The following is a 14632-nucleotide window of genomic DNA, read 5'->3' as shown; positions in this document are numbered from 1 at the left end:
AAATTAACCTGCAAAATATAAAGATAAAACAGAACATTCTTCTAATGTCATTTCAGTTCGAGCAATTCGATTGTGGGACTACTATAGAAGCACAATAGGCTTTCATTGAGTTTCAACATATCATAAACGGAATTGTTGCCATACTACCAAAATATTTTCATTAACATTATGGCTGACTACCTTGCAGGTAGACTCTGTTGCAGATGCAATTTGTAACAATGATAATTTTGAATGCTTATTGTTATTATTATTATTATATGGCTGACTACCTTGCAGGTAGACTGTTGCAGATGCAATTTGTAACAATGCTAATTTTGAATGCCTATTGTGAGATTTCCATTCTCTGTATTGTATTGAGATTTGATTCTTGAGTAGATTTTGCAGAAGCCTTTGTGTCAATGAATTTTTGAACCCCATTTTTTATCCATTGCAAGTTGCTACACGGTTTTTATATATAATGCAAGGAAACCATCAAATCTATGGGTCTCGGTGACTAATTTGTTATTTTTGCCAACTTTAAATTGAACAAATAATTACTAGTTAATTCATAATAATTATTGATGGTTGTATGATCTTTCGCGTTGATATCACTCAGTATCTTCATGATTACAAGGTTTTATTGAATGAAACTGTGTGCTTTTCGAAGCATTCATGATCATCAGGGCAGCACTGAGACTCAATAACCCTCATCATACTGTCTTATACAGGGTCCGGCAAAAAAACCTCCCCGGTTTGAGTAGGCCACCGCGTGAGTTGTAGTGGGGGTAGAGATCGGGAGGGGGTATTGTTCCGTAGCGTAGCGGCGTACGCAGGGTTGCCGTTCGTACGATAATTATCGTTTTGTACGATAATTTGCTGCTCAATACTATGTACGATACCGCATGTACGATAATAGCGTTTTGTACGATAATTTCAGTGTACCTATCATTTGAGCTAAAGTGTCCATAGATACTCAAAATATAATGAAACTCAGTATGACCAGATTTAGTAAATATCCAATTTTTCAGTAGATTATTGCATTTTCAGGAAGTTTTTAGTAGGAAGAAATCATTTGATAAGTTTTAGTAGTTTTAAAAAATCTAACCGAGACGGTTGGGAATGTCTAAACTCAAGGATGTTCCGATGAATCAATTCATTGTTCATTGGGGTTCTACGTGAATCTAGGAGAACGAACCTACTTAAACATAATAAAATCATAAAACTTCTTTGGTGACTGTCGGCTGAAAATAAATACAAAGAATCATGGAATATCCGAACTCCGGAGGGACGAAGGGTCCTCATTAAAAACAGATGGTGTTCAAAATTCAGTTGAAAATATATCAATTACCATTATCTCTCATTTGGTATTCTGTTTAGTGAAAAACAATTGTTGTAACTGGAATTTCATTGACAAATTTGTGTGGCTGAATATTTCAGATTTGAATATATTCATTTCATATAAGAAAATCGTTTTTTTGATGACATTTATTTTATAGAGAATTTTTACGAAGATATATCTCTGTATTTCCAATCAATTCAATTATTTAGATTCATATTATTTTATATGTGGTTATGGGAGCAAATGTTCAATTGTTAATTTTTTAATTTTTTGCAAGTTCATTGTACAATCTTATGTACATATTAGAATTATAAGATGGATGTTTTTCCGTCACCGACAGTCTGTGAATAGGATAATGCAGGTTGTCTGATCTTGCCTAATAATTAATTAATTATTCATTTACCGTTTTGTTTAAATAAGAAATATATTACTTATTCGATATATTGCTTGTTTATTCATCCTTGTCCACAAATTATCATATTCTCGCAAAAATTTCCTTTATTTCGAATGTGTACGATAAAAATCAGTGGGATACGATAATATGTACGATAATGTACGATAATTTTGAACACGCGGTACGATATTTTCGGCTTGTCCGCCTGGCAACGCTGGGCGTACGTGCCATTTTCAGTGTTCGCCATGGCTTGGCTCGGTGAGCATCGGTCGTTTGTTGTGGAGGAGTTTATAAAAAATGGCGGTTCTGTGATTTCTACTCAACGAGCGTTTCGGATTCGATTCGAACTTGGCCGACGTGATAGTGTTCCTGATGCGAAAACGATTAGACTGTGGGTGTCAAACTTTAGACAAACAGGGTCAGCAGTTAAAAGAAAACCAACTGGCCGACCTCGTACTGCAATAACACCGGAGAATGTGGCGCGAGTGAGAACATCCATCCAACAGTCTCCAAAGCGTTCAGCGGTTAAACATGCAGCTGCCCTGGGATTGTCAGAAAGGAGTGTAAGGAGAATTCTGCATAAAGAACTTCATCTGCATCCCTACAAAATATTGGTTGCACAAAGGTTGTCTGAAGAAGATTATGCAACTCGCACGGCTGCATGTGATGACATTTTGCAAAACATTGCCCCAGATGCTGTCTTCATTTCTTCTGATGAAGCCCACCACTTCCACTTATGTGGAACTGTTAACAAACAGAATTTACGCTACTGGGCTACAGAAAATCCTAGGGAACTGCACCAACAACCACTACACAGCCCAAAAGTCACAGTTTGGTGCGCAGTTGCGGAATTTGGTGTGTGTGGACCGTACTTTTTTGAAGAAGATGGACAAACAGTAACGGTCAATACCGATCGCTATTGTCACATGATAGAGACATTTCTCCGACCCAAGATAAACCAGTTTGTTTTAGACCATCAGGAAGAAGAAGTTTGGTTCCAACAGGACGGAGCCACAGCTCACACTGCTCGGCGGTCCATGGAAATGTTAAGAGAGTTGTTCCCTGGACGTCTTGTTTCTTTAAGAGGAGACATTTGCTGGCCCCCAAGGTCACCCGACTTATCACCTTGTGATTTCTTTCTGTGGGGGTACCTAAAGGCTGAAGTGTACAAACATCGTCCCAGAACTCTGCAAGAACTAAAAGATGCCATTAGGCAGGAAGTGGCATTCCAAGGGAAGTTACACGAAGAACTATGGACAACTTCAGGGAAAGACTTCGTGAATGTCTTAACAATGGGGGACATCATTTATCAGACATAATTTTCAAAACCAAGTAAAGTGTACTAAGTGATGTAAAATGGCATCATATAGGCTATTCACAAATATAAGTAATTGTTCTATATGTTTCTTATTCTTTTTGCAAATGCCTATTGAAATCAGGGAGGTTTTTTTGCCGGACCCTGTATCATAGTATAAGGAAAGGATACTATGCTTATATCGGAAAAGCTTATTCCCATATAGAATTATTATGTAAAGAATTGGTGCGATCTGAATTCAAATGATTGAGAGTATCGAAAAAATACATATTGTTTCCTTCCAAGAAAAAAACAAGTTTCACTTTTACAACCCCCGAATTTTTAAGAACTTTCTGATTAGTAGGTACTTAATAAAACTATGTCTCCAGTTGTGAGTTTTGACTGATCATGTTTTTTCACATTCTTCGTAATTATAGGAAATAACAACGCGCCCCATAAGCTGATACAAAATATGCTACAGTTTAGTCTCTTAACATTTAAGGTACTTTTGAGGTCTAAATATTGAGTTCGTTAAGGGGTCAAATTCACCGAATAAAATAATTTGAAAAATACCGATCCAATCGAATTGAGTCGAAAAAAAGTTTGAATGACTTAATCATCTGATCAATTTGTTGCGGCCAGATCAGAAGCTTTTGAATTCTAATGCAGTAAAAATTGAGTAAATCTCTCTAAATTTTTATTGAATTAGAAATCTAAAGCTTCTGACCTGGTCGTAACTAAATTCTTCAATGTATTTCTGACATCTAAATTAATCTTGATACCCACTTGTTACCACGTCATTTTAAAGTTTTCTTCAGAATTCAAAACATCGAATATAGTGAATGTTCATTCTATCTTATGACGAAGGAATCAAGAGAAAGAAGTAAGAATCATTTAAAGCAGTAATATGTTTTGAGGTGGAGGAACAATAAGAGCGAGGAATCTATATAGGGGGCGGTGGAAGAGATACTGGAACTTGTTCTGCATCGCAACACAATATTATAAATAAACAAAAAAATTCATTTTAACAAAATTCAGTAAGGAAATGAATAGATGAAATTGACTAAATATCCTTATTGTATAATCTCAAAACTCAACATAACTTAAAAACGATGCACGATTTATAATGAAAAGTTTCACAAATAATTTCTATCTATTTGCAACAAAATTGAAAAATAATACAAAGAATGAATAAGAATATTCCTATTCGTAATATAAGATGCTATGATTGTTTTCCAACAATAACGCAAATAATGTTGATCATATAAGTTTTGGGGCAATAGGTCTTTTCTCAAATGCTGAATAATTAACAGATTTAGAAAAAGATATCATAGAACTGATATTAACCAGAGAGCTAAGAGTTTAAATCAAACACGGATAACAACAATTCTGATTTAAAAAATCATTTTCAGTTCTTTCTTCTTTGATGGTTGAGCTTGGATTTAGTAAAGTAAGTTATTTACTTTATAAAAAGAAACTTAGCTTATATGTATAGAAGAACTAAAATTCCATCTGTCTCTACCATCTCTTGAACTCTTCTCTATAAAATTTCTTTTATTTGACATTAATACTTAATTTTCCACTTTTTAAGTTTTTACCTTCATTTTTACCCAAAAAGATGTATTACTAGGAAACCTCTAATATTTCAAGCTTCTGAGCTATATGAAAAATCAGTTGATATGTCCAATCCCCAAACTACAACCCAAAAATATTCATTTCAATTTTAAATATAAGATAAATATAAAAATAAAACATGATTTTATTTATTTTCAACATAATTGAGATATTTCAATATAACTTGGTTGTTCAAGGTGTACTTTTCTTCAAATATTCTTGAAAAAATGGGCTCATATTTCGGTAGAAAAAATTATTACACTCGAATAATAAAATACATATCTCGAAGAAATCGTAAAAGGTTGGGAACGAATGATCGAAACCAACTGTCATAAGCTAAATATAGCTTTTGAGAAATTTCTTTGGAACTTGCATTAGAAAATTAATATTCCGGGAGCCAGTAACAGATATACATGACCAAGTTCCTCTCCAACGGTAATTGGTAGAATGCATCAGATAATAGTAATAAAAAGCCTCGTGAACGTCAGCTATGACTCGGCTGGGGGGGAAAGCGGCGGCAGTCCCCCAAACACGAAGAAAAAAAATACATGCAGTCATTTCCTCCCAACTGAAAATTTGTCAAATTGTAGCTAAACCAATATCTAGACGAAAAAATACAATCAACTGACTATAGCATAGTGTCAGCTGGTGCCTCAAACATGAAAAAAAAAAATTATATTTTCTATAGCAGCTTTGAGAGCGATTCTGGAAGTCAATAAATAACATTTTTTCATAATAAATATTGTTTTTCGAGTAACCAGTTAAATTAAACGAAGCTAATTGATTAATAAATTATTCAAATATATCTCAAATTATTTAATTATATACTTATTCGTTTCAAAAACCTTGTTACGATATATTTATTCAATCGGAACACACATGAAAAATTTTCAGCTGATTGTTAATATACTGCTGTGATGAATAAAAAAACCAGCGAGCAGTAATTCGAGAGAAACCTGGTCAGCTGATGCATTTAAATGGGCAATAGATGCATCCGCTTAACTTCTACGTAATAACTTTCAAAATATCAGCTGACGGTTTTTCCACCAAGATACAGCCAGCTGACATACATATTTCAATAATGATAATAATAATAATCAATAACAAAATGGCGCCACGTACAACAGAGTGTTTAGCAAAATTGTGCAACAAATGTACAAAGGAAGTTAAAAATTATGTGACTTGTTCGAAATATCAGAAGACTTATCACCCGAGTTGCTTGCTGATAGTTTGTGGAATTTATATAAATAGTGATGGAAAAATCTTTTGTTGTGATGACATAACTTCAAAACAGAAAAAACTCGAGGAAAAGGATCGGGAAATACAGAAGCTAAAGACAAGACTATCTGAAATCAATGAAAACTGTTTTGAACAATCTATTTTGAACAAAATCTCTTAAACAACAGGGATTATTCCGAACACTCAATTGACTTACTTGAACCGTCACAACAAGGTGAGAATGATGATAAAGATGTGATGTATCTAAACAGGATTATAAACGAAAAAACAATATTAATAGAAGAACTTCAGGAGAAAATTAAAGTTTTGAAAAAGTATACATCCCTATTAGAAAAAATAGATGAAAACTGGCATAAAACACCACCTGTAAGTCCAATCTGTAAAGAGTCTAACAACAGATCTCTTCGTCATAAAGAAAATGATGACCCTGTTGCGCCAAACACCACGGAGAAGTCTGAACTAAAGACGGCGACATCTAATGAGAATGATTATAAGTCTGATGAGAAGAAAACGTCAAATTTAACAGAAATCTACTCAAATGGAAATAAACCAAAGGAAGGAAAAAATTCAAACAAAGAAAACAAAAGCTTACAGAAAAATACCTGGACGTAAAGCAAGCTTAAAAGATTAAAAAAAATGAGGTGACTAAAACGGGTGATAAACTTTCCTCCTTCTCGGGGTCTCCTCGACGTGCCTGGGTCTATGAAGGACGTGTAAGTGGAAATGTGGCGGAGTCGCAAATTCTTAAACACCTGAAAGAATGTTTTACTGGAAGAAATTTCATAATTGAAAAACTACCGAAACGAGACGGATCAAAAAGCTCATCATTCAAGGTTGGAGCTGACCTATCCCTTATTGAAGATCTATATAAACCGGAAAACTGGCCTGTGGGTGTGGTTGTAAAACGTTTCAAGTTTTTTCTCCGAGAACAGAGTGGTCAAAACTATAGGAACCTAGCTGGGAGGGTAGAGAACCAGAGTGATCAAAACTGCAATGCAATATTGAACATAAACATACAATGCCTCAGAAATAAACTTGACACAATGGATTTCGTATTAAATACTGAAGACTACAAAGTAGCTTGTGTGACCGAACACTGGATGACCATTGATGAGCTCAAAGCTGTGAACATTCCGAACTATAATGTGGCGAGTACTTTTTGCCGCGAGGACTTCATACATGGTGGAAGTCTGATACTAACAAGAAAAGACTTTCTTGGCAGAGCGATTACAGAAATAAATGAACTGTCTATCGAAAAAAATATAGAAATTTGTGGCGTTCTAGAAAAGACCACAAAAACAAATTATATGTGTATCTATAGGCCTCCTCAGGGGGATTATGATTTGTTCATGCAACGTCTAGAAACAGCCTTGAACATTGTCTTCAATAATCCACATCAAAATGTTATAATGCAGGAGATTTCAATAATGCGAAATTAAAACTGCAGGAATTGCTCATATCATTTGGATTACATATTATATTCAAGGAGGCATCACGTGTAACACTGAGATCGAGCAGCTGTATCGACAATTTTTTCACGAGTCTTCAACATATCAAGCATTCACGGTGAATCACCAACTTTCAGATCATCTGGCACAAAGATTGGAATTACAGACGACGGAACTCCCTGAAAAAAAAATATGAGTTCATTCGAATTATGAATGAAAATAACACTTACCATTTTCGAGAGCGATTGAAGAACGTAGACTGCGAATTCATCAAAAATATGTCGGCTCCATTATCGTGTAATGGCTTCCATAAGGTAGTGACTGATACATTCAACCAGTGCTTCCCTGAAAAAAGAATAAAAATAAGAAGTGTGCCCCCAAAGAAATATTGGGAAAGACCGGGGATAATAGAACTGAAGAAAAAAGTAGATGCAGCACACACAATTTTTTCAGTTGAAAGGAATGAAAACACGAAAAAGTTAAACACGAAATTGAAACATCAACTGACAGAACTAATTGAAAATACAATAAAAACTGAAAATACACAGATTTTGAATGAGTCGAGCAATAAACATCGTGCAATCTGGAAAATCATAAATTCTAAAATAAAAGGCAAAACAAGAACAAACAACGCCAAATTACTGTCAGAGGAAGATTTCAGTAATTTTTTTCAACAATAGCAGAAAAATTGGGTAGACGAGACAGTGCCCCAGAAACGATCGATGACTTTTTGAAGAGGAAAATAATCAGAAATCCCAAATAATTTTTTCCAACTCCGACTACACCCGAGGAGGTCAAAAGAGCCGTGTCTGAAATGAAGAAGAAAACATCAAGGGATATATATGGTTTCTCAGTAAGTTTACTGAAGGAAGTGATTGACTACCTAGCAGATCCTCTATCTGAACTCATAAATTCCTGCTTTTAAGAGGGTTATTTTCCAGATGAGATGAAGTTGGCAAGAGTTATACCAATTTATAAAAAAGGAGACCAAGAACTGTGCCACAATTATAGACCAATATCACTATTACCAGCAATGTCAAAGATATTTGAGTACCTCATAAAATGGTCTCATTCTTGGAGAATCATTCGTTACTGAGTGATCATCAGCATGGATTCAGGGGGAGTAGGTCTACTACCTCTGCTCTGGTGCAGATAATTGAATTCGTCTTGCAATCGTTGGACGATTCAGAGGAGGCAATACTAACTTGTATGGACTTGACGTAGGCTTTCGATTGCGTCAACCATGAAAAACTACTATCTAAACTGGAGTATATCGGCATCAGAGGCCCAGCATTCGAACTTTTCCGATCATATCTGCAAAATAGATATCAGATAGTAGATATTAGCGGAAATAAATCTTCCAGGAGATGCATTGCTACTGGTGTGCCCCAGGGGTCTATATTGGGCCCGATATTGTTTTTAGTATATATAGACGATATGGTACATAACGTTGCCGCGGATGAGAGGATCATTTTCGTTGATGATTAATAGAGCATAAAAAAATAGAAAACTCCAGCAAAAAGCTGAAAAATCTGTTCAAGAAGCCGTTGAATGGTTCAATGGAAACAATTTGAAGGTGAATCCTGATAAAACCCAAAGGCTAGTAATAACAACCAAAAGCCATAATAAAGAGAATATTTCTTTGCTCGGGATGTGCATCAGTGGAAATTTGACTTGGACTGAGCATGTGACTGAATTGTCTAAAAGGCTTTCCACATCATTGTTTGCAATAAGACAAATAAAAAATATGCTCACAGAAAACGAACCACTCATCACCTATCGCGTTCAGTTCCATGGACGAATGACCTATGGTATTATCCTGTGGAGTGCGTCGTCGGATGCAGTCAGGGTCTTTCTGAAACAGAAGAAAGCGATAAGGTTGATAGCTGGAGTTAATCAAATGACAAGTTGCAGATCGCTGTTCAAAAAATACAAAGTACTTACCGCCCCATGCTACTACATTCTCGAGTGTCTCCTCTTCGTTCATGGAAAAAAAAAACTCCCAAAACACTTAAATGTACATGACCACCTTACGCGATCCAGAAACAAAATTGTGATTCCCAGCCACCGCATTAATACGTACATCTTCAATGGTGTTAAGATGTACAATAAACTTCCCGATCACATGACATCACTTCGTGGAGCGACCTTTAAGAGGCTTGTGAAAAACTTTCTTATTGAAAATGTCTTCTATTCCATAGAAGAATTCATGAACCATCAATTCTAGACATTATATTCACTAGTCAATTTTGTATATTCTATTATTATTATTCTATTATAAAGTACAAATGAGTTGAGACAAATCTATATAACTCAATGCAAAGTAAAATAAAAAAAAAAATTCACTATCCAGTAAACAGTAAATAAAAAAATATTCTCTCCAATAAAAAAAAAAAAAATCACAAGTTGACAAAAAACAAACAAAAGAAAATGTCTTGGCCAATCATCATTCACACCTCCACGCATCCCACCTATTCTTGAAGACGTTCACACTAGAAGCGTTCACTATCCCGGAGGGTAGCCCATTCCAAAGCAGAAACACTCTGTTCGTTAGGAAATATTCACGTCCTCGGGTGAAAAATTGCTCTCTCCTCAATTTATAGTTGTGTCCCCTCAGTTCATTCCTATTGAAAGTGAAAAGCGAGGATAAATCCACTCCAAAGAACCCTCTTATAGCTCGGAAAGCAGTGATCATATCGCCCCTAAGTTTTCGGTCTGTGAATTTATCTAGTTTCATCATGGATAACCGTTCCTCATAACCTGGTCAACCATTGCCAAATATATATGTATTATATATTTATGACAAATGTGTTCAAATGCTATTTACGTGTACTAATGTTCAGGACATCTGTAGGTATACTTTGTCTTATATTTTATTGACCTACCCTGTAAAGTTTTGAGGGAAATAAACGAGTATGAGTATGAGTATCCATATTGCATATGAGCTATCATCCGGTAAAATCATTGAAAATATAATTTTGTTTTCATATTTGAGGCACCAGCTGACGAGCCAGCTGACGTATAATACACTATGATATAGCCAGCTGATTGTATTTTTTCGTCTAGATATTGGGTTAGCTACAATTTGACAAATTTTCAGTTGGGAGGAAATGACTGAATGTATTTTTTTTCTTCGTGTTTGGGGGACTGCCGCCGCTTTCGTAGCTGACGTTCACGAGGCTTTTCATTACTATTATCTGATGCATCTCACCAAGTATCTCTCGAGAAGAAATAATCAACCAAATTTGCACCTGGCTCCTGGACTATAATGTTAATAGAAACTTTACCTATTCTCACTCAATCTATAACAAAACAATATCAATCGAATATTCTTCGAATACATTCTATTGCAATATCGATATTCGGCAAAATGGAGTTTATTCCATTCATAAATCCTTAAATAACCTAGAGATTTCATGACGACTGGACGTGGTAAGTGATTTTATGATAACTTGTACCCTTGTTCTTGTATATCACAAATACACGCCACTGGCTTAAATGCTTGTTCTTATTACAGAACAGAAGAAATATCGAAATATAGAAATCTTCTGACCACTCTATTTCAAATATTTTAGTTCTTCAACACCGATTTTTTCAGAGGGCTCCACTTCACGGACCAATAACTTGAACTAAGGAAATACCACAATTTCTAACTGAGTGGGGTAGTCTAAGACTTCCGGAAAACATAGAAACTAAAATCGAAATTTGGATAACTAAATTTGACATTTCATGAAATGTCATTAATTATTCGTAATTGAAAATTTTATTGGCTCATTAATTCTCAACCATCTTAACGAACAATTTATTACAATTCATGAAATTTCGACTTTTTAGTTTCTTTCTATGTTTTCTGACAGTCATAGACTACTCCATTCGATGAGAAATTGCAGTTTTCTTTAGTTCAAGTTTTTCCTCGATAACTCTTGAAGTATTTGCTTGAGACCCCTCTCTTTTTGTTCCTACGTAAAATTGACTGAATGAATAAAAAATATATGTTTTTTCCAAAAAACTTTTTCATAATATTTTTTAGAAGAATCTCATTAACTCATGAACCGTTGAGCTTATACCCAAGTATTGGCATATTGCTGAAATTATCAACCAACCTATCTGATAATGCAATAATATACTGGGTGTGCCATTTGAAATAAGAAAGTAGTTCTCTGTTTCCGGTATAAAAGGAAACTGTAGAGGTCTTAGAATATTTTAGGGAAAAAGATCATCACCACAAACTCCAATTTACAAATTTTCAGCACAAAATTAATATTATATTACCATAAACGTCTAATAGGCCATCGCAGTGAATCACCCTATAGTATATCATTCCTTCTGCTTCGTCAACTGTGGGACAAACTTCGCCTCACAATAACGAAGAAATAAAATTCAATTCGGCAACGTAGCTGCTAATTTGACGTATAAAATTGGATGACATTCAAGGATCTCAAGGTCATACACCTATCCTACCCTAGTTTGTCTTATCTTAAGACAGAACATTTCCGAATTCATCTCAAACATTTTCGTGCTCTTATAATTTTATGCAACGATAAGTTCATCATCGTTGATAATGTTCCTCGATAGTATATTACTGGTCGAGAATAAAGAATAATCAAATTATTACACCGTAGAATGACATAGTATCATTTTTGATGTGACAGCAAAAGCTATTACGTCGCAAATTTTCTGAAAGGATCGACATCTGAATCCCATACATACGCAAAAATATAATATTCATCTCATGGGTTTGAAAAGTGTGCGCCTATGGTTTATGACTGTTCAGCAATAATCTCTGGCCAAGCGTTTTTATAGACGACTTCAAGTGACTTTGGATATACTATGCAAAGAAAGAAGAAAATCCTCAGATCCATCGATTTTTAAATTCAAAAGCAATTTATCCTTGTTTGAATTGATTTCTCACATCCTACGCCCCCCTACTTAATTTTTTCAAATGGGAATACATATATGAATTATAATACATCAAATGAAAGGTAATTTGATTACCTACTCAACGGTGCAAATGAGATGCGCCGTTTTTCTTTTTTCAAGTATTTCCTTTGACGTCAGGAATTGCGATCTGCAAATTTCGAATTTAATTCTACCATTAAGTTAATCGCACAATGAAATTCCACTCATAAGGCAATGTTTATTGATCACCCTGTATGACAGTGCCAATAATGATTTTTGAATGATCTCTATGAATTAATTATTTGTGGTTACGAATTCGTGATAAAATCATAAAGCACATACAGGGTGATCCAATATTTCCGAAAATAGAAAAGGTCCGGATCTGATTTGTTCGTGATTAAAAAATATTGGAGGAAGGCGATAGTAGAGTGACTACTGACTACACTTCAAAATTTGAAATTAATCGGTCGATTAGTTAAAGAGTTATTGAACTATGAAATTTCACTTATAAGGTTAACATCACTCTGTACAGTGCATCCCATTTTGGGTGAGACAGCCAGGTTTCTCGCTTGTTATTTAAGATAGAGCCTTGCGGTTTTCACGTTCCTGTCCTACTTTTTCGTGAAACTCAGGTTGGTCTAATCAGATTTTGCATAACTGTTTCCGTTCAAGAGATACAGGGTGATTTTGGAAATTGATACTTTTCGTACCCCTCCTTTATCTCCGAAGTAATTAGAAAAAATGCTGAGGTAAAAACTACGTCTGAATCAGAATTCTGCGTAGAATCCAGTGGCGTACTCAATTTTTTTTTTCGGGGTATGGTTTTGAAGATTCAACTCAAACCTATATTTTTTTTAATGAAACACCCTATATATCATTACTTCGTTGAATTCGTTATTTTTTTCCCTTCAAAATGATGTATGATACTGTATAGGTAGAATGGTCAGAAATGTTAAAAAACCCTAAAACATCAAATAATGATGATTTTTTGTTAATGAGCAATGGATTTCCCATATGAAAAAAAGTTTCAATTGGATAATTTTAATTTGTGATTTTGATTTATAGTAAAGTAAGCAAACAAAGATAATACACTCATCTCTAACATGAAAAACAAAACGTAGGTACCTACCTAATAGCAACACATAAATATTACAAAAATTCATAAACATTGCACAATATCTTACAGATTAAACTGTTCAAATTGCTGTCCATTTTCCCCTAATACACAATTGACAAAACTTTTCAATACGCCTGAGTGCATTTAATATTATAAAAGGGCGGTTTTGTAAATCCTGGAAAACTGCCTCTCTTGGTGCACGAAGTTCTTCGAGACTGTTATGTCTTTTACTGTAGTATATTATATGTATTAGGGAAAATGGACAGCAATTTGAACAGTTTAATCTGTAAGATATTATGCGATTTTTTTATTATTCATTTGTTGCTATTAGGTAGGTAACTATGTTTTGTTTTTCATATTAGTGATGAGTGTATTATATTTGTTTGCTTACTCTTCTATGAATAAAAATCACGAATGAAAATTATCCAATTTATCCTTTTTTTCATATGGAAAATCCATTGCTTATTGACAAAAATTCATCATTATTTGATGTTTTAGTGTTTTTTAACATTTCTGACCATCCTACCTATATAGTATCATATATCATTTTGAAGGGAAAAAAATAACGAATTCAACGAAGTAATGATATATAGGGTGTTCCATTGAAAAAAATATAGGTTTGTGTTGAATCTTCGAAACCATACCCCGAAAAAAAAAATTGAGTACGCCACTGGATTCTACGCAGAATTCTGATTCAGACGTAGTTTTTACCTCAGCATTATTTCTAATAACTTCGGAGATAAAGGAGGGGTCCGAAAAGTATCAATTTCCAATATCGCCCTGTATCTCTTGAACGGAAACAGTTATGCAAAATCTGATTAGACCAACTTGAGTTTCACGAAAAAGTAGGACAGGAACGTGAAAACCGCAAGGCTCTATCTTAAATAACAAGCGAGAAACCTGGCAGTCTCACCCAAAATGGGATGCACTGTACATAGCAAACGGCGATCTTGAAACGAGTCCTTCATGATGACCTTCATTTATGCATGCATTTGTCGCATTCTTCCCGGGACACCCTGTATATAGCCTAACTATATTAAACAATTCTCAGACAAAAATTATTGTGAAAATATTAACGGCAAGAGAAAACGAAAAAGCGAGATTCTTTGGATAAAAAATTCCCATGAAAATATAGCCACAATTTATTTATTGCGATTGATCAACAAAAATCACATTTTAGAAATTCGGAATGAGATTCAATTCGGTCAAAACAACAGGCAGGAATACCGACAAAGTTAATTCCCATCAAAAAGGAGCAGCATCATAAATAGACACGTGCAGTCGTTAGGGCTGGTCGGATCCCTTTGTG

General features: G+C 34.7%; 2 protein-coding genes across 7 annotated transcripts in view; one reads left to right on the top strand and one right to left on the bottom strand.

Moving 5' to 3' along the window:
- Window positions 1-14632, bottom strand: part of LOC123672378 (ubiquitin carboxyl-terminal hydrolase 47) — a 312797-nt gene that overhangs the window by 288515 nt on the left and 9650 nt on the right. The window lies entirely within an intron of this gene.
- On the top strand, window positions 1022-3177 carry LOC123672404. The gene has a single exon (XM_045606511.1). The coding sequence runs from the start codon at window positions 1958-1960 to the stop codon at window positions 3029-3031; it is 1074 nt and encodes a 357-aa protein (XP_045462467.1). The 5' UTR covers window positions 1022-1957; the 3' UTR covers window positions 3032-3177.

Source organism: Harmonia axyridis, chromosome 2, assembly GCF_914767665.1.
Source record: "Harmonia axyridis chromosome 2, icHarAxyr1.1, whole genome shotgun sequence".
Classification (NCBI taxonomy): domain Eukaryota; kingdom Metazoa; phylum Arthropoda; class Insecta; order Coleoptera; family Coccinellidae; genus Harmonia; species Harmonia axyridis.
The sequence above is the reverse complement of the archived record's forward strand: the minus strand, read 5'-3'. Positions and strand labels throughout refer to the sequence as shown.